Source organism: Callospermophilus lateralis, chromosome 2 (assembly GCF_048772815.1).
Source record: "Callospermophilus lateralis isolate mCalLat2 chromosome 2, mCalLat2.hap1, whole genome shotgun sequence".
In the NCBI taxonomy this organism is placed as follows: Eukaryota; Metazoa; Chordata; class Mammalia; order Rodentia; family Sciuridae; genus Callospermophilus; species Callospermophilus lateralis.
In genome coordinates this window covers 5,955,813-5,975,326 of record NC_135306.1, presented here as the reverse complement: position 1 = coordinate 5,975,326, position 19,514 = coordinate 5,955,813, and the positions used below count along the sequence as shown (strand labels likewise).

At 58.4% G+C, this 19,514-nt stretch overlaps 1 protein-coding gene and 1 non-coding gene across 11 annotated transcripts in view; both read left to right on the top strand.

Moving 5' to 3' along the window:
• The window catches only part of Usp20 (ubiquitin specific peptidase 20), a 39,869-nt gene extending 24,401 nt beyond the window's left edge, over positions 1-15,468 (top strand). For 9 of the 10 annotated variants that reach the window (XM_076845255.1, XM_076845252.1, XM_076845256.1 and 6 more), the window contains 17 exons: positions 1,090-1,203; positions 2,126-2,204; positions 4,491-4,938; positions 5,271-5,411; positions 5,697-5,812; positions 6,215-6,387; positions 6,944-7,038; positions 9,388-9,421; positions 9,600-9,645; positions 9,780-9,960; positions 10,043-10,169; positions 10,303-10,472; positions 10,552-10,633; positions 11,406-11,514; positions 12,156-12,258; positions 13,525-13,596; positions 14,024-15,468. In XM_076845255.1, the coding sequence (XP_076701370.1) occupies positions 1,090-1,203; positions 2,126-2,204; positions 4,491-4,938; positions 5,271-5,411; positions 5,697-5,812; positions 6,215-6,387; positions 6,944-7,038; positions 9,388-9,421; positions 9,600-9,645; positions 9,780-9,960; positions 10,043-10,169; positions 10,303-10,472; positions 10,552-10,633; positions 11,406-11,514; positions 12,156-12,258; positions 13,525-13,596; positions 14,024-14,184 (2,251 nt within the window). In that variant the 3' untranslated portion in view covers positions 14,185-15,468. Of the gene's footprint in view, positions 1-1,089; positions 1,204-2,125; positions 2,205-4,490; positions 4,939-5,270; positions 5,412-5,696; positions 5,813-6,214; positions 6,388-6,943; positions 7,039-9,387; positions 9,422-9,599; positions 9,646-9,779; positions 9,961-10,042; positions 10,170-10,302; positions 10,473-10,551; positions 10,634-10,822; positions 10,933-11,405; positions 11,515-12,155; positions 12,259-13,524; positions 13,597-14,023 lie in introns of those variants that run through there. The other variant, XM_076845257.1, reaches the window with a different exon arrangement.
• Trnaa-ugc (transfer RNA alanine (anticodon UGC)) lies at positions 2,631-2,704 on the top strand. Its single transcript has one exon. It is a non-coding gene; the product is annotated as a tRNA-Ala (tRNA).
• Positions 15,469-19,514: the final 4,046 nt, after the last annotated feature.

Below are 19,514 nucleotides of genomic sequence, written 5' to 3'. Positions count from 1 at the left end.
GAAATGCAGGAAGACAGCGTTCCTGAAGTCGGAGGGGTGCAGACCTGCAAGTGGGAAAGGGGGTTACCAGGCTTTGTGGTAACAGGTGCGGGCCTGTCTCAGGGAAATATTTCCTTTGAGGATAGGCTTTCCATTCCACTGGGCTGGGGGTGTCCCTGTGCCTGACATAGGGTTTCCCACTGAGAAGGGACTGGGTATCTATAGGCAAAGGAGGGAAGAGCGAACAGGTAAGTGTGTGTAGAAAAATCTGGAAAGAAAAACCCCCAAATATTCAGAGTAGCTGTCCTCGGGTGGCCAGATGGTCAATTTCTATAGTTTGCTTACTGCATTTTCTAATATTTTAAATAATAAGTGTATCCTTTTTTGCAATAAGGTTACTTTTGAAAGCATGAACCAAAGGACGGTGGGAGGCACCTTCAGGCCTGGGAGGTTCTGCAGGTGGGCGAGCTGGAGGTCTGGCCCACATATTCCATGCAGCTCTTGCTCCTGGCCTCAGGCTCTCCAGCAGGAGCTGCCTCTGACCCAGGAGACAGGGCTGCGTCTGTTTCCCAGGGTAACAAATGCCACGCCTGGTGGCTTCACCACCAGCCATCTGCTGCCCTCCATTTCAGAGGCCAGAAGTCCAGGACCAAGGGGCCTATGGGTCTGGTTCTTCCAGGTCTCTCCTTGTTAGCAGCTGCAGCTGCTCCAGGTCCTCGAGTGGTCTCCCTATGTGCTCACAGGCCTGGCACCTGGCTTTTAAAGTAATCTCAGAGACTTGGGAGGCTGAGGCAGGAGGATCGCAAGGTCAAGGCCAGCCAGGGAAACTTAGCAAGACCCCTGGGTTCAATCTTCAATACTGGGGGAGGGGAAAGGACCCTGTGTCTATTTGCAGTCATGTCTGAGGTTCTAGGAGTTAGGACTTTATATGAATTGGTGGGGGGCTACAGTCTAGCCCTAATGGGGTCCTTTTAATCATCAGCAGGCATTTCTGGGTGTGGGGGCCTCTGTTCCCACACGAGCACTTGGGGTTTCTGCTCTCTGCCAGCTCCTCATAAGTGATCCCTGTTCCCTCTTTCTCTCTGACCTGGCTCACGCTCCCTTCCCTAGCCCTCCGCTGACCCAGTTCTTCCTGGAGTGTGGCGGCCTGGTGCGCACTGACAAGAAGCCAGCCCTGTGCAAGAGTTACCAGAAGCTGGTCTCTGAGGTCTGGCACAAAAAACGGTGAGAGACTGAGCCCCTGACCTTGGGCAGGTACACAGGGACTGGGTTTCTGTCAGTTGTCTTGATTGAACACATCCTGTGGATTTGGTCCTGAGCCAAGCACTTGCTTTTCATGACCCCGTGGGATGCTCACAGCAGGTTGCATGCAGCCCTGTTTTACCAGTGGGGACTGAGACTTCTTGCTCTCAGTCACAGGGCTTGGGAAGGACAGAGCTGGGATTGGGGCTGGCGGTGAACCCAGATGGCAGCCACTTCACAGATGGCTGTGCCAGCCCCCGGTCTTGGGTGGTGGGTGCTGGCCAGGCACAGGCTTGTGGCTCAGCGTGAAATGAATTTAAAGACCAGAAACCTGAGTTGGATTTTTCACCAGGAAAAGTCAAAATTGGGAACAATTTATAATGAGCACTTAGAAATGTATCAAGTGCAGAAGTGGATTAAGAGCCACTGATACTCCAGTTGTACTGAGGTGTGTGCCCCATGGGCTCTTGTATGTGTATTTTTGCAGAAAACTCAGGAAATCTGACTGTGCTTCTCTCCAGATGGTGCCAGTAGTCGCGTTTCTTTGTTGTACTTTTCTGAAATTCTAGATTTTTCAAGAAGGAATGGGTATTGCTCTTAAAATTAAAAAAAAAAACAAAAAACATAATAGATGTTTCACAGTAATAAAGCAGGCTGGGCCCATCCTGGGTGCTTGGGAAATGACGCTCCCCAGTTGAGAGCTCCTTGCCCAGTTGAGGCAGCAGCCAGACCTCTCGGGTTCCTTCCTGACCACACTGATCATGAGCTGCAGGAGCCCTTGGGTGTCCCTGCACCAGGCCAGGTGCCCCTGCCCTGAGTCAACATAGATTCACTGGTCACCCTCATCTCAGTGCCAGTAGTGCAAGGCTGGCAACTTGGACTGATGGGTTTGGTCTCCCCACAGACCAAGCTATGTGGTCCCTACCAGCCTGTCCCACGGGATCAAGTTGGTCAACCCGATGTTCCGAGGCTATGCCCAGCAGGTAAGCCACTGAGCTGCCAGGGCACACCCAGTGCCTTGCTGTCAGCCAGAGGGGACCCAGCACAGTGCTGCAGGAGGTCTGAGTGGGTGGGCCCCCGACCAGGCACGTACTGCGTAAGCCCTTCCTGTGGGAATGTGGGGCCCCCAGCCCCATTCTGGTGTTTAACCCCACTCTACAGGTGAGGAAGCTGAGGCTCAGGGGCCTTGTCACTAGTCCTGGTGCATAGCCAATGCACGGTGGAGGGACTCTGAGCCCACACAGCTTGGCTGCAGTGTAGCTGTCCCCAGCCCTGCAGTCACAGTGGCACAAACCACAGTGCAGTGTCACTTTTATTAAAGTAAAGATTTTAATTATATATTTTTTAATATAGAGAACTCTTTTGAAACTAGCTGTCTTTATCTGTTTTATAAAATCATGAAGCTGGGCTGGGGATGTAGCTCAGTTGGTAGAGTGCTTGCCTTGCATGCACAAGGCCCTGGGTTCAATCCCCAGCACCACAAAAAAAAAAAGAAAGAAAGAAAGAAATCACGCGGCCTAGTGATAGGGAGGGATTATAGCTCATGAGTAGAGTGTGTGCACAAGGACACACACAGACACACACACACACACACACACCCCACAAGAACAAGACAAAGCAGAGCACAGCCTTGGGTGGACCTCAGCCCCAAGCTAAGCCAATGAATACCAAGTTCCAGGTCCCCAGGAGGTTCCCAGCCAGGCCTATCTGTGTCACCTCTTGTGCCACCTGAGCGTGGGGCCCTGGGGTCCACAGCAGGCATTGGGATTGCACCCGCTGACCACCTCTCAGCCAGCCCGCCAGCCCTTCCCAGGCCTGCTGCTGCTCTTTCTCTGCTTACCCCTGGGTGGGCGCGTGCCTGGGGAGCCCCGCACTGCCTGACAGCCCCCTTTCTGGGGAGGGATGCATCCACTGCTGTCACCTTGTGTCACAGATCACACAGGTGTGGTGGCAAGGGTGGGATTCAAGCCCAGTTGAGTGCTGGCCCTCAGCCCTGGATGAGGACACTGTTAGGGGAAGCTTGATGCTGCGTAACCTCCACCTGGCCTCCAGAGAACCTCCCTCTCTGGGTCTTGGACATGTGCACGGACACTCCTGAGTCTGAAGTGCAGTGCAGCTGTGGGCCTCTCTTCGTGGCCGAGGGACACTGTCATGCCTCTGCATGAGAATTTGTCAACATTTGTCTAACATAATGTTGTGTTTAGAAGGAAGGACCAGAAGGAGATGCAGATGGTGATTAAGAGCCTGTTTTTTCTAAAGACCTTTCAGTGAGCCTAACTTGGGGCCCCTACATGCCCCTTGATGCGCACAGGCTGGTGATGGACCCCCAATCCTGCCAGGGGAAAGCATACCCCGGCCTCCGTTCCCCGTCAGTAGGGCCAAGAGAACAGGCTGTGTTCTCCAGGCTTGGGGCCGGGGCGTGGCTGGCAGTGTGGCTGGCTTGGTTGGCTCTGCTGTATGACCCTCCCTGCCTTTTGGGACCAGCACTGGTCAGGGACTTTCAGAGTTGGACTCGGGACCCAGGGCCTCCTCCAGTGCCCTCAGCTCTCCAGGTGGGCCGTGCCCACCCCTAGTGCCCTTCAGAGCATCCTTGGGAGTGCAGCTCCCTGCTGGCCCAGTGGGCTGCCTGCCAGAGTCCACCTCCCCAGCTCCCGCTGCCTGGCGGCCGGGGCACCACTTCTGGGGAGAAGCCACCTGAGCACTGAGCCCATATCATGCCCGGGTCTGCAAGGCCAAGGGACCCTGACCCCAGGGCCTGCCTTCCAGTGCTGCACCGGCAAGGGAAGATGCAGGCCTGTGGCCAGACGGTACATCAGGGAGGACCAAAGGAAGGGTGATCGTGTGGCTGGCTGGCCTGCTGGGTGGTGCTGCACCTCCAGGACTCTGCCAAGTCCTCCCCTTCTGTATCCTATCCTACACGCCCCTGCTCCCCACCTGCCCACACTGGCCTCTCCTTTAGGGAACAGGTGACTTCAGTGGCGGACACCGTGCTGCAGATGTGGCATGTACCTAGCTGCACACCTGGCTCTGCCTGGCACTGAGTTGTGAGGCTAGGGAGGGTTCCCAGCCTCTGCCCTTCAGTGTCCTTCTCAGGAGAATGGGGATTAGGACAGACCTGCCCTGGAGGCCACCATGAGGGGCTGAACAGCCTGTCTGCCCAGGGCCCCCACCAGGACCTCTCAGCAGTGGCTGGCATCCTGTGGGCAGGGCAGTGGGCATATGCAGTGCCCTCCCACGTGGACGGCCCATTGACGTGGCCCTGGTTACAGGACACCCAGGAGTTCCTGCGCTGCCTGATGGACCAGCTGCACGAGGAGCTCAAGGAGCCTGCTGTGGCGGCCACGGTGGGGCTCACAGAGGCCCGGGACTCTGACTCCAGTGACACAGATGAGAAACGAGAGGGCGACCGGAGCCCCTCGGAAGACGAGTTCCTGTCCTGCGACTCGAGCAGTGACCGGGGTGAAGGCGATGGGCAGGGGCGCGGCGGGGGCGGCTCGCAGGCTGAGGCGGAGCTGCTGATCCCTGATGAGGCGGGCCGCGCCATCTCCGAGAAGGAGCGCATGAAGGACCGCAAGTTCTCCTGGGGCCAGCAGCGCGCCAATTCGGAGCAGCTGGACGAGGACGCAGATGTGGACACGGCCATGGCTGCCCTTGATGACCAGCCTGCCGAGGCCCAGCCACCGTCACCGCCGTCCATCAGCCCCTGCCGGACCCCAGGTATCAGTGAACTGGCCACGGGGCCACAGCACCTTTGCCTACAAGCCCATGTGTGCCAAGCCCAGCATGCAGCAGCCCACCCAGATCCTACTCTGGCTGGACTCAGGTGCGACGCAGCTTCAGTGTCCAGTCACCCGGCCAACAGCCAGAGCCTGTGCGGTCCCTGGTGGGAGACAGAAGGGCAGCTCCGTCCCTGTGGCCTGGGGGTGGGGCAGGGTAGGCAGACAGTGGGTTGAGGCTTTTGTCCCATCAGGAGCTGCTGGAAGGTCCTCCTGGCCTGAGGGACCCTGTGTGGCTGCCCCGGCCTGGTACCGTCCCTCCTCTGCCCCCAGAGCCGGACAATGATGCCCACCTACGCAGCTCCTCTCGCCCCTGCAGCCCTGTCCACCACCGCGAGGGCCATGCCAAGCTGTCCAGCAGCCCTCCTCATGCGAGCCCTGTGAGGATGGGGCCGTCCTACGTGCTCAAGAAAGGTTCGGGGGCAGTAGGGTGGTGAGCTTGGGCAGGGCGTGGACAGGGTACAGTGGCTGCCAGTTGGCACACTGGCTGCTGGAGGCTGGGCCGCGTGCCCCTCACTAGGCACACCCCTGGGATGTGAGCAGGGCAGCCCTGCTTCACAGATGACAACCTGGGTGCCAGAGGTGGGTCACACTCCCCGTCACGCGATCCCGCATCCTGGCAAAGGAGGGCCCAGTGTCTGTGCCTTGCCCCCATCCCGGTGGCTGAAGGCTGGGCCTAGTCCTGTGCTGTGCCCCCAGCCCAGGCCCTGAGCACAGGCAGCCGGAGGCGGAAGGAGCAGCACTACCGCAGTGTCATCTCCGACATCTTTGATGGCTCCATCCTCAGCCTCGTGCAGTGTCTCACCTGTGACCGGGTGGGTATCCTGAGTGGGGAGGGCTGGGCTGCCTGCAGTTTCCACTTGGGGGGTGGCGTGGGGTGGGGTAGCTGGGGTGGAGTGGGTGTGGTGGGGCAGGGTGTGGTGGGTGGGGTGGGGTGTGGCGTGGTAGGTGTGGTGGGGTGTGGTGGGTTGGGGTGTGGGTGGGTGTGGTGTGGTAGGTGGGGTGTTGTGGGGTGTGACAGGGTGGGGTGTGGTGGGGTATGACAGGGTGGGGTGTGGTAGGGTGGTGTGGGGTGGGGTGTACTCCCTCCTGGGCCCCCTGCCTTTCTCCTGGGGAGAGCCCTGGTTGTGGACTTTTGGGTCCAGGGCCTGGGGAGGCAGACTTGGGGTACAGGTGCTGCCAGAAGGTGGGTACCAAGCTAACCTTGGACCCCATAGGTGTCTACCACAGTGGAGACTTTCCAGGACCTGTCGCTTCCCATTCCTGGCAAGGAGGACCTGGCCAAGCTCCACTCAGCCATCTACCAGAATGCACCCGCTAAACCAGGCGCCTGTGGGGACAGCTACGCCACCCAGGGCTGGCTGGCCTTCATCGTAGAGTACATCCGGAGGTACGCCCCTACCTGCCACAGGGCCACCTTCCTGGCTGTCCTGGGTGGGACTCAGATATGCAGCAAAGTAAGAGCCCACAGCCCCGGGGAGGGCTGGGGGGCGGCTGGGGAGTGTGCAGGAGCTTGCCAGAGAGGGGCAGGCTGGTGGGTTCCCTGGACACCCAGAGGCAGCCTGAGTCAGATGGTTCAATGAAGAAGTGTGGCAGGTGTGACCAAATGGAAATTGAAGGGGAGACAGCAGCCGGGAGCCAGCCTGCCCCGAGGGAAGAGCGGCAGGTGGCCTCCCTGCACCCTGCCACACACCAAGTGACTTGCTGTGCAGCAATGAGGTCCTCTGTGGCCGCCCAGGGGAAGGGCACCAAGACCCTGGCCCCTTCACAGGGAAAGACGCCATCACTAGCTCAAGGACGTGGTAGGGTCGCTCCAGATTTGTGCACCTCCTTGCCAAGCTGGCCCACTGGGCCTGTGGGGCCTCGGGCTTGAGCAGGCCATGCCAAAGCCCCCCGTCCTATCTGGCCTCGCTCTGGTAGCCCTCACCCGCTTTCTGTCTCTGTAGGTTTGTGGTGTCCTGTACCCCAAGCTGGTTTTGGGGGCCTGTGGTCACTCTGGAAGACTGTCTTGCGGCCTTTTTTGCAGCTGATGAACTGAAGGGTGAGTGGCCTGGCTGGTGGGGGTGGGGGTGGAGGTTGCTGGAGAGGGACACGGTGGACCCCACACACACTGTGGGCCAGGGTGCAGCCCGGCTCATGGGACATGTGCCTGGCTCTGTTCCCAACACCGAGCACATGAGAGTCCCTGTGGCCATCTCTCGGCTGGGCCTGGCCAAGCACCCTAGCCCACTGCTTCGTGGCTCGTGAGGTTCATCTGTTTATATTTTTTTACCAATATGGAGGCAGTAGTGATATTCTGCTTTAATTTTTCATTTCCTTGATTATTGATGAGTTTAGATCCTTTTTCTTTCTTTTTTTTTTAAGAGAGAGAATTTTTTAATATTTATTTATCTTAGTTCTGGGCAGACACAACATCTTTGTTTGTATGTGGTGATGAGGATCGAACCCGGGCCGCACGCATGCCAGGCGAGCGCCCTACTGCTTGAGCCACATCCCCAGCCCCATAGATCCTTTTTCATTAAATGTATTGACTACTACTTTGAAATTTCCCATTCCTATTCCTCACCTATTTTTCTGTTGGCTGCTTGGGATCTTATTAATCTTTGGTAAAACTCTTTTTCAATTTTCAATTGTGGAAAAATATAAAAACGCAGAATTTACCACCATAACCTTTTTTTGAGGGGTGGGTACTGGGGATTGAACTCTGGGGCACTGAACCACTGAGCTACATCCCCAGCTCTATTTTATATTTTATGTAGCGACAGGGTTTCACTGAGCTGCTTAGCACCTTGCTTTTGCTGAGGCTGGCTTTGAACTTGCGATCCTCCTGCCTTAGCCTCCTGCACTGCTAGGATTACAGGCGTGCACCACTGCACTTGGCTCACCATAATCAATTTTAATGTTATTTTAAACAGGATGTCCACCTCCATAGTATTAAGTGCAGTCACATTACAGAGCAGCCATCCATTTCCATCTGTGTGTGTGTGTGTGTGTGTGTGTGTGTGTGTGTGTGTGGTGCTGGGCTGGAACCCAGGCCTCCTGCTTTGCCATGGGCCCCGCTCGACTCAGAACATTTTCATCTTGCAAAACGGAAACTCTGTGTCCATTGAGCAGCTTGCTGTCCCCCACCCTGCTCCTGCTGGCCAGCATTCTGCCTTCTGATTGGTGAACCTGACGTCTCTAGGTACTTTGTGTAAGTGCAGTTATAGTGCCAGCTTTTCTGTGATTGGTTTGCTGAGCATAGTGTCCCCAGGTTTCTTCCATGGAGCATGTGTCATAATCTCCTTCCTTTTTGTTTTGTTTTTGGAAGTGTTGGGGTTGAATCCAGGCCTTGTGTGCCAGGCAAGTGCTCTACCCCTGAGCCACATTCCCAGCCCTTCCTTTTCAGGGCCAAGTGATATTCCTCTCAGTGGCTCTTCCTCACTTTATCTATCCATTGGCCCCTCAGTGGACGCTAGGGTTGCTTCTGGGTATAGCTATTGTGAATACTGCTCTGTGTGCAAGGGTGAACAAGTATCTCTTTGAACTCCTCTGCAGTGTACTCAGAGGGGGACTGCCAGACCACGTGGCAGTCTTAGTTGCTGCCTTTTGAGGGGCCACCATTCAGGTTCCTGCAGGGCTGGTGCAGTGCCCAGGGCCCCGCTTTTCTTTGCACCTCGCCAGTGCTGTCCTGGCATTTCCCATTACAGCTAACCTGCAGGCATGGTGGTGTGCCACTGAGGCTTGGATCTGCCTTCGCTGACGGCAGTGAGGTGGGGCGTCCCTTCCTGGGCTCGTCCTCACTGGCGTGTCCTCTGGGGAGAAATGTCTGCTCCGGTCCTGTGTCCATTTCCTAACTAGGCTGCTCTATTGTTGGCTTTAGGGTCCCTCACGTGTTCTAGATGGTGACTGTGCTGCCAGGTGTCTCACGTCCAGGGCTTGCTTCTCATTTCTGTCTTTGGTTCTTGGGGGTCTTTGATCCTGATGTGGCCCAGTTGTCTGCCGCTGCTCTTGGTGCGGTGCATGTGCCTGGAGGCGGATCCTGGCACCGACTGTCAGACTCCAGGTCTGAAGCTTTCCCCGGCCGTGTCCTGATAATAAGTCAGTGCAGGAGCTGAAACCTAGCTCTGTGACCCACTCTGAGTCTGTGTGCCCAGGTGTGAGGTGCTGGAGGCCATGGGAGCATGGAAGATTTGGACACTTTCTGGCTTTAATGTTGCAATTCCTTCTCATTTTGCCCTTTGGCTTCTAATTTTGGTTTTAGAGATGTCTGTCTGGAGTTTCAGTGTTTCCAGGGCAGATTCACTTTTCCCCTGAGCCTCCCTGGGGTGCAGCCTCTCCACACTCTGGGTTAGGGCTTTCCTTTTCTCCGTTGCCCGCTGCCACCCTGCCCTCTGCTCTTGTGTTGCAGGTGACAACATGTACAGCTGCGAGCGGTGTAAGAAGTAAGCCCTGGCCTGGGACTTCCCCAGCTCCCGTTCCCAGTCCTCCCGCCTCTACACTTCCCTGCCCACCCCAAGGGAGCCCTGTCCTGGCTTCCAGAGTGACCGGGTGGGGGACTGCCTAACAGGCCCCTCTGCTCCCCATGAGACGCTGACCGGCTCCCTCGTGCCTCCTCCCCAGGCTGCGGAACGGCGTGAAGTACTGTAAAGTCCTCCGGTTGCCCGAGGTGAGTGAGTGGCTGGGGCTTGGCCAGATCCTCCTCCACACTATGGCGGCACCTGGCTGCTAGCAGTGTCCCATGAGGGCCAGCTCCCTTCTTGCTCAGGAGCTTCTGTGTCCTCGCCTGCCCTCTGCCCTCAGATCCTGTGCATCCACCTGAAGCGCTTCCGGCATGAGGTGATGTACTCCTTCAAGATCAGCAGCCACGTCTCCTTCCCTCTGGAGGGCCTCGACTTGCGTCCCTTCCTGGCCAAGGAATGCACGTCCCAGATCACCACCTACGACCTCCTCTCGGTCATCTGCCACCACGGCACGGCAGGCAGTGAGTGGCAGCCCTGCGGCCGGCCCCTCCCCGTGCTGTGCCCGCCTCCTGCAGGCCCTGTGACCTGCTGCTCTCCCTCCAGGCGGGCACTACATCGCCTACTGCCAGAACGTGATCAACGGGCAGTGGTACGAATTTGATGACCAGTACGTCACCGAGGTGCATGAGACGGTGGTGCAGCATGCTGAGGCCTACGTGCTCTTCTACAGGTGGGCGGGACCCATGCCGGGCCTCTGAGCTGGGCCTGTGGTCAGGCGCCCTGGGCCACAGAGGGGACTTGAGTGCCTGCACAGCCCCAGGCTGCTGCTTACCCTGCCCCTCCCCCCCCACCCGGTGCCCCAGGAAGAGCAGCGAGGAGGCCGTCCGGGAGCGGCAGCAGGTGGTGTCCCTGGCAGCCATGCGGGAGCCCAGCCTGCTCCGGTTCTACGTGTCCCGAGAATGGCTCAACAAGTTCAACACCTTCGCTGAGCCAGGGCCCATCACCAACCAGACCTTCCTCTGCTCCCATGGAGGTGAGTTGCCCACCCAGGGGACCCCGGCACGGTGGGTGGGCCGAGCCCCAGCCCTACTTCCCTGTGCTTTCCTCCGCAGGCATCCCACCCAACAAGTACCACTACATCGACGACCTGGTGGTCATCCTGCCCCAGAATGTCTGGGAGCACCTCTACAACAGGTGAGGGGCAGGGGAGGGCCTGGGGCTGGCGGCCGGGGCCCAGCTGGCCTGCAGGGGCAGCGTGGAGCAGCCCTGTTCTGTGTTTCTTAGTGCAAAGGACACCTGGTCTGGGGGTGCAGTCCCTCCCTGCCCTCAGAGGGGACGGGAGACTGGCCCACAGAGAGGCAGGTGTGTTCTTCCACCCCGCAGAAGCCTGCCTCTGTCTCAGGGGTGTAGGGACTGACAGCAGGGCCAGCTGCCCCAGCCAAGGAGCTCCCAGGGCCACCGCCATCAGGACCAAGAGCAGCAGCTCTCCCACTGCAGCCCAGCCCTGCCCAGGCCCCTCTGCAGCCAGTGATGGTGTGGTCAGCTGTCCCTGCCCTGCCCCCCATTGGGTCAGCTTGGCCACATCCGTCCCAGGGTCAAAGCCACCTTCCCCCTGCCCAGCTGCCAGTAAGGGGGTCAGAAACTCACAGGGAGATGTGTCCCTTGATCCTGTGGGATCCCTTGGGCCAGGGACACATCTCTTGTGTCCTGCAGCCTCCCTACGATGGTGCCGCAGGGTCCAGTTGGGGCAGCTCCAGGCCCACAGCACCGGCCCAGAGGAAGCAGGGCCAGGCCACCCAGTCTGCGGGCTGTGCTCTGCCAGGCCGGGCGATTGCCGCCATGCTGCACACAGCTGGCGAGGGGTGTGGCGCCCAGGCGGGTGTGAGGGGAGCCAGGGAGGGCGCGCCCTCTGCCTGTGCTGCCACCGCCCCCTCCTCAGGGCCGCATCTCTCCTTCCGGAGTACAGGTTCGGGGGCGGCCCTGCCGTGAGCCACCTGTATGTGTGCTCCATCTGTCAGGTGGAGATCGAGGCCCTGGCCAAGCGCAGGCGGATGGAGATTGACACCTTCATCAAGGTGCCACGGGCGTGGGTGGCCTGGGGAGCACTGGGGACATGGCTCACTGTATTCAGTCCCCAGCACCAAAAAGAGAAAAGCGATACCGTTAGGGGACTGGGCTGTGGCTAAGTGACAGAGCACCTGCTTGGCACATGTGAAGCCTAGATTCCATCCCCAGCACCGCAAAACACAAGTGCTGTCATGTGACAGAACAGATATGAGCAAAGAGAAGAACCTGCTGGGTAGGGAGAGCTGCCTGGACCGGTGCCTCGACCCTGCTGGGCTAGCACTCTGCCTCCAAGCTGCGTCCCAGCCCCAGGAGGCAGTTCTTGAAAAGCGAGGTGCTAAGCAACTCAGTGGGACCTGTCTCTAGATAAAATACAAAATAGGGCTAGGGTGTGGCTCAGCGGCCGATGCCCCTGAGGTCAGTCCTCGGTGCCCCAAAGGGAAAAAAAGCAGGTCTTGAGATTCACCAGTGTAACCAGCAGTCGGTGGCCTGGTAGGGGACATTCTAGGACGTGCTCATTGAGCTTGTCCAGGAGTCCTGGATTCCCACCTCCCATGTCTGGTGGTGTCACGGACTGGGGTGGAGGTGGGGCAGGGTGTTGGGACACCATCCAGGGAGGGGCAGCTGACCAGCCTTGCCCTCCGCCCTGCAGCTGAACAAGGCCTTCCAGGCTGAGGAGTCTCCAGGCGTCATCTTGTGCATCAGCATGCAGTGGTTCCGGGAGTGGGAGGCCTTCGTCAAGGGGAAGGACAGCGGTGAGTAGAGCCACCTCCACACCTGGCACTGGCCACCTGCAGAGGCTGTGGGAGGCGAGGTGGCTGCCAGTCAGGGAAGGTACCCAGGGTCTCTGTTGCCCCCTCCAGTGGGGAGTGGAGGACACAGGTGAACTGCCCTCCCCGTCACCCTGCCCCCTCCTCTACCGACACCCAGGACTGTGGCCCTTCCTCCTGCAAGGCCAGTCCTGGAAGTCCCTTGGCCCTTGCCAATGCTCCCAGACTCTCAGGAAAGGCTCTGCTGTTGTCCGACCCTTCAGATCTACAGAGGTAGAAACAGACCCTTGACCAGGGGGTTCCCAGGTTCCCACTGTCCCTAGCAAAGAGCAGGAGGGCCAGACCTTGGCCTGGATGTGGATGCCCTTGCCTCCCTCAACCCACCCTTGGACCCCAGATCAGCCATGGGGTCCTGGCAGGGTCAGCAGAGTCAGTGGATCCTTGTACTAGGGTTTGCCCCCTGGGATCACCAGCACCCACCAGGGCTCAGGAGGGCGGTGTCTTGCTGCCTCACAGCCCGACCCCCCACTGGTGCCAGGGACACCAGCAGCTTCTAAATAGCAGCTGATTGCTATTTGGCCCAAAGAGTCAGGCGTGGCTATAGTTAGAACAAGGACGAGGAGGCCCAGCCCTGGCCTAGACACAGACCCTGCCGCCTGCCAGTTTCCACCCTGCACGGTGCTGACCAGGCCTCAGCTTCTGTCTGAGTGAAATCTCGTCTCATGATTGCTGAAGGTTAAATGCAGTGATGAGATACAGGGAAGGGGACTCGGTGCCAGCTGCCACCAGAGATTGGGACATTGCCTACCCGCCGCTGACTATTGCCCATGTGCTGGGGTCTGAAACGATTGTGTGTATCCTTGAAGTGCCCTCTTCCAGGTCCCAGGATGTTGGGGCCCTTGGCTCACACTGCAGTCGAGGATCCTTTGCTACCCCAGCACCTCCCCTGTTAAGTGCTCTAAGGTGGCTGGCATGGTGGCACATGCCTGTGATCCCAGCATTTAGGCAGCTGAGGATCACAAGATCGAGAGCAGCCAACTTAGTGGGCAACTTAGTGAGACTCTGGGTGTACTGGGTGGGTAGAACCCCAATCCCAGTACTGGGGGAAAATACAGATTCCGAGCTGTCTGCAGGCTCAGGCTCCGGGCGGCCTCTGTAGGACATAGGTGTCAGAGCCTCACTGGAGAAGGCGGTGTCATCCGCAGGGCCACCCCCACTCCCAGTGCTGAGTCCACACCCTCTCTCCTCCAGAGCCTCCTGGGCCCATTGACAATAGCAGGATCGCACAGGTCAAGGGCAGTGGCCATGTCCAGTTAAAGCAGGGTGAGTCTCCTGGCTCCAGGCCCAGCTGGGCCCCTGTCCCTCCTGACTGCCAGGTGGTTTCCTAGTCTGGGTCCCCCCAGGAGCTCCCTTGCCACCTGACTCAGAGTTGGGCTGTTCTCCCACCCAAGTGGAGACCACGGGGAGGGTGTGGGTCCCCCAGGCCCGTCCCCCACCCTGCCTCTTCTGCTTCCTGCTGGCTTGTCCCACCCTGTTCTTTCTATCAACCCCACCCTGGGACACAAGGGGCTGCAGACAGAGGTGTGTCCTCTGGGGCCCTTGGTAAAACAGTGTCCTGTGGACAATCCTGTGATTTCCGCCTGATGGCTTTGGGAAACACTGAGATTGTATGTCACCAGCAACGATGGTTTCCCTCAGGCCTTGGGCTTGAGCCCCGGCCCCTGCCCAGGTGTGCCCCTTTGTCCTACAGGGGCTGACTATGGGCAGATTTCTGAGGAGACCTGGACATACCTGCACCACCTGTATGGGGGTGGCCCTGAGATTGCCATCCGGCAGAGCGTGGTCCAGCTGCAGGACCCCGAGACCTTGCATGGGGAACAAAAGATCGAAGCCGAGACGCGGGCCGTGTGACTTGGTGGCCAGGCCGTAAGTCCTGGCGGCCGGCCCCTCCCCTCTAAAACCCTCCCTGAGTCTCTTGGAGGGGTCCCGCCCTGTTGAGCTGGCTGTTCCCACAGGCCACAGGTCTTCCCCGCGGGGACATGTGCCCACAGAGGCTGCGTGGTGGCCACCAGCTGCGTGTGGCGGTGTCAGTGGCTCACAGCTCTAGTGCTGCCCCTAGGAATACACCCACTCCGCTGTCTCAGTGGCCGAGACTCTGGGTCTTTGTCCTGGCAGTCACTGTCATCGTCGTCCCCAAACCTGCCCTCTTGCTAGCTCAGGTCCAGCTTTTCCTTGGAGCCCAGTGCTGCCCCTCAGCCAGAGGCTGGCGCCTGGACAGGGGCGGAGTGGCTGCCGCCTCCCAGCACCCAAAAGCACAGAGGGAGGAGGCCATGGTGGAAAGTGGAGGAGCCAAGGCTCGGGACCGAGGGGCTTCTGCGTGCCTCCCTGCCGGCCACCTCACCCTGCACCCGGTTGTCATCAGTGGCCCCTGGAGTCTGGGCCGCTCTGGTGCATCCTGCAGACTGCTTGCTGGCAGTTGGGACCGAGCGGGGAGCTCTCCGCTGGCAGTTTCTGGAGGCGGCCGTCCCTCACTGACGTCCTGCCCACCTGCCCACCATCGGTGTGGCTCGCCTCTGGTTCAGCCCTCAGCCTCACGAATGCCAAGCTGCCACCAGGGCCTGGACGGTGTCACCGGAATGCCTCACGCGGTGTGTCTGCTGTTGGCACAGCTCCAGGAGGCCTAGAGCGAGCGCCAGCCCTTCCGCAGCCCCGGCCCCAGGCCCCACCAGGGAGGGCGCGGGGCTGCTCATACAGGAAGGTCCCTCTGCGGGCCTGGCAAGGCTGTTCCCCCCCTCTGGGGGCATGAAGTCCCCTGGCTGCAATAACTGGACCAGGTGTACACCCTGTTGGGGTCGGAGCACAGGGAGGGCTCAAAGCAGGGGTCCTGGGACCAAGTCCCTCACCTGTGGCCTGCATGTGCCCAGGGAGCCCTGGCAGCGTCCTGGTGGAGCCCAGACTTTACTGCTGGGGCCTGGATTCACCCGCTCTGTTCCTTCACACCCAGACAGAGCAGCTGCTGCTGGGCCTGTGAAGTTACCAGGCTTGTGAAAGCTGCTGCCACCTGTCGCCACGGGCCCTGTGCCCGCGCTACACCCTCGAGATGTGGAGGCCACTGTGCAGGCCGTCACCTGGCCCATGTCTGCATGGCCAGTGTGTGTTCAGAATGTCATAATAAACAGATGTGCCCCACAGTCACCTCTGCCTTTGCCACAGTCATTTCTGTCCCTTGAGGGAGAGTGAAACTGGCTGCCATATGGAGGGCTGTGGGTCCTCACAGGCCCCTGGAGCCCAGGTGACTAAAGTGGTGAGTGACCAGGCACAATAGGACAGTGCCCATGGCTGCCTGAGGCCCGAGGCTGCAGGAGGTGGCAAGGGGGCACACCACGGTGAGTGGGTCCAGTGGTGGCCGGGGGCCAGAAGGCGGCTGTGGAGTAGCAGCCAGCAGAAGCCGCCTCTCCACCACCCCGGCCCCAGCTGCAGGCCCTTCCCGAAGCCTGAGTCGGAGGTTCCATCTCCACGACCTCTGTAGTCTGCCCTGGAGTTTGGGTGGGTTGTTTTTACTGTGGAGACTTCCCTGGGGAGAGAAGGGCTTGAGATTTCTATAAATTACTCAAAACATGTGCCCATGGGCTGGGGCGAAGCTCGGGCTAAAGCACATGTGCGGCAAGCACAGGGCCCTAGGTTCAGTCCCCAGCACCCAACAAACAGGGCTCCCGTGCTCTGCGGGGGGCCTTCCCTGTTGAAGGTGGAGGACGGGAGTGGAAAGGCTGCGGAGGGCTGGTTTATTTCAGAGGGTGGAGACGCTCCTTCTCGTGTGGCAGAGAGGTGAGCCAGACGTGGATAAGTACCAATTTGCCTTAAAACGTTTCCTATATATTTTCCCTGAAATATCCAGCTTTTAAGGGGCTCGGTCAGAGCTGGACATGGAGTCTAAAGACAGAGCGGGGTCCGTGCTTGTTCACCTCAGCTGGGTGGAGACAGGAAGTGCTCAGTGCCTGGGGAGGCCCGTCCAGGCGTCTTTCCCATGCACTGTCCCCAGAGATGGCTCCTGGAGACAGCCTGGGAATGGCTGCTTTGGTGCCATTTATCTATTTATCTATTTATTTATTTATTTATTGGCACCAGGGACTGAACTCAGGGGCACTTGACCACTGAGCCACAACCCCAGCCCTGTTTTGTATTTTATTTTATTTTTTAAATATTTTTTTTTAGTTTTAGGTGGACACAATATCTTTATTTTTATGTGGTGCTAAGGATCAAACCCAGGGCCTCATGCATGCCAGGCGAGTGCACTACCACTTGAGCCACATCCCCAGCCCCGTTTTGTATTTTAGCACCTCGCTGTTGCTGAGGCTGGCTTTGAACTCGCGATCCTCCTGCCTCAGCCTCTGGAGCTGCTGGGATTACAGGCCTGCACCACCGCGCCTTGCCCTTTATTTTTTATTTAGAGACAGGGTCTCGCCAAGCTTGAAGCTGAACTTGCAACTTCTTGCCTCAGCCTCCCGTCATCAGTGCCTTTTAAAGGAGCCAGGAAGCACCCCCTGCCAAGGGGCCCTGTGTGGGGGTGGGTGTGCAGCTTGTCCACCAGCCTGCGGCTCTGCTCCAAACCTGCATCAGAGCTTCTGCCATGTGCAGCTTCCCCGTCTGCTCTTCCTACTGCTGATCTGTTTTATTTATTTATTTACTTTTGGTGCCCTGACTGAATTCAGGGGCACTCAACCACTGACCGCTATCCCCAGTCCTCACTGAGTTGTTCAGCACCTCTCCATTGCTAAGGCTGGCTTTGAACTCTCAACCTCCTGCCTCAGCCTCCCAAGCTGCTGGGATTACAGGTGTGCACCACTGCGCCCAGCCTCTGTTCTGTTTTAAATTTGGTACAAACATGAAATCACCTTGAGAACCTGTCCCACCTTATTTTAACACTGGGCACCCCGGGATGTAAGTGGGTTTTGGCTCCCCTCCTCCCTCCCTCCATTGTTCACAGTTCCAAGGGCAGAGGGTGGGGAAGGGATCAGTGCCTTCAGAGAAAGCTTGAAAAATCAGAATGCATTTTTGGGGGGAGGTACCAGCCCCAGGGACGCGTAGGGCGCAGCCTCCAGTCTTCCCATTGGTTTGACACCAACATCCAGTCCTGATGAAGGGGGTCTGGAGACGGGGACTAGGACAGGGCTCTGCCCAGGGCAGTCAGAGGTCGCACTGGTCCTTGAGCACCAGGGCACTGAGCTGTCCTGGGAAGACCCTCCTAAGCTACTTCTAGAAGCCCAACAGAAAATGAATTCCCGCAGCTTTCATGACCCATTACTGCAGAGGACAAAGACCCGAGGGGCCTTTTAACTTCAGTGTCCTTTTGTGGCCCTGTGCTGATGTCACTCACTATGACCACCTGGGAGGAGAAGTGCTTAAGTCGGGGCCTGAGTGAGCCCTCGATACCCTCTGGAGCCACACAGAGGGGCTGCTCAGTGCCGGTGGCCTTTGCAGGTCTTGTCAGAGGACAGACAGACAGACACCAGCGGTGGGAACGTGAGGTGAAGGGAATGATTCTGCAGGTGCGCCCACCGTTCGGACCCCCACATGCTTTCTTTTCCAAGAAGCAATTTATCTGCAGCCCTGCCTGACCTCAGTGGACGGGCTCTGTCACCTTCCTCAGCAAACTATCCGTTATCTGCAAGAGAAATTTAGGTCTGAAATGTCAATAAGAAGAACACAAATTACCCTGAAGGGAAGACTTTTGTGACCCTGTCACAGACCAGATCCTGGATTTCTGGGAGATAAGGATAATTTCCCCTAACTGTAAAATTGGTAACAGATCCCAGTTAGAACAGGTCCACATGGGCCAAAGTGACCTAGAGTGGTCGTGGCAGTGGGGACTTGAAATCTGATGTCATCCTGCTGTCAGTCAAAAGTCAAGAGGTGGACTGGGTGGGACTCCCTGGAAGGGGGCATGCCGTCCCTCTCCTCTCTGAGAGGACCCACCCTCTCCTTGAGAGTGTCCCTTTCCCGTGCCTCCCTCACGCCTGTCATTCTATGTGCTGCATCCAGACTTTCTAACTTGACAAGAATCGGAGCCGCCTCAGTTTCCCAGAAGTTTCCAGCCGTAACAGCCTCAGAAGAAAGGATAGCAGAGGCCAGGGAGGACATGTTCCACCTGGACATTGGCCCCTCCAAGCCAAGCCCCTGCAGTTGTCGACATTAGCTGGTTCTGCCCTGAGACCCATATGGTCCACCCTTGGCAGCCGACCTCCTTGTCCCTTGGTGGTCACCATTTCAGAATCAGTCTGTCGGTCTGCCTTCTGCCTCCTCCCTCTCTCCCTCCTCGGCCTGCCTCCCTGCCCACTGGTTCCATCCTGTCTCCTGGTCAGGGATACTCCAGCACTCTGCCTTCTGCTTCCACTAGAGGTCGTCTCTGGCCCTGCTGACCTAGGGCCGGGTGTGGCCCAGGTGGGGGTGACTGAGGTGGCCCTGCGGCTGGTATTTCCAGACCTACCAGAGGAACCTGGTGCACAGGTTCCCGCCCCCCCCCCCCCCCCCGCCCCAAGCCTCTGAGTCAGGAGTTTCTGGCTGTTGGGAACCACGGCTTCAAGAGGCCTCTGATAGTGCAGAATACAAATGCCCCGCTGTTCCCAACCCATGTGAGGCAGAGCTCCCCACAGGGGCCAGAGGTGCGGCCTCCACCCAGGCCACTGAAGCAGCTGCTAGCGGCAGAGAGAACAGAGCCGCCCCCGGCCCCGCCCCCAGCTTTCAGAGCCTCTGAGACACAGCCAGGCCCGAGAGCTGCCCGAAATGTCCTTCCTCAAGTCATCTTTTGCTGACAACCTAGACGGCAGGGTAGGACAGCTCGGGTAGCTGCAGACTCCCTGGACCCCTCATCTGCTCGGTCTCACCGGGAAACCTGCATTCCCAATTGCTCGGAGGTTTGGGACTAGCTTTGGAGGCAGGTCCCACTCTGGAAGCTAGTTATGTGCACTGAGGGGAGGAGGCTGAGTGTGACTCTTATGACCTCCCTCTTGCCCATCAGGGATCAAGTCACTTGGCATTGGCAGGTATGCTCTGGTCACACTTAGTGTAGCTCAGCAGGTGGGCACTCTTCCCTGGTGGATAACTGTCTTCTTAAAATAGCCCTAAAAAGTCTCAGGAAACGGGGTGCAGTGGCAAATGCCTGTAATCCCAGTGATTCATGAAATGGGGGCAGGAGGATCAAAAGTTGGAGGCCAGCCTCACCAACTTAGTGAGGCCCTCAGCAA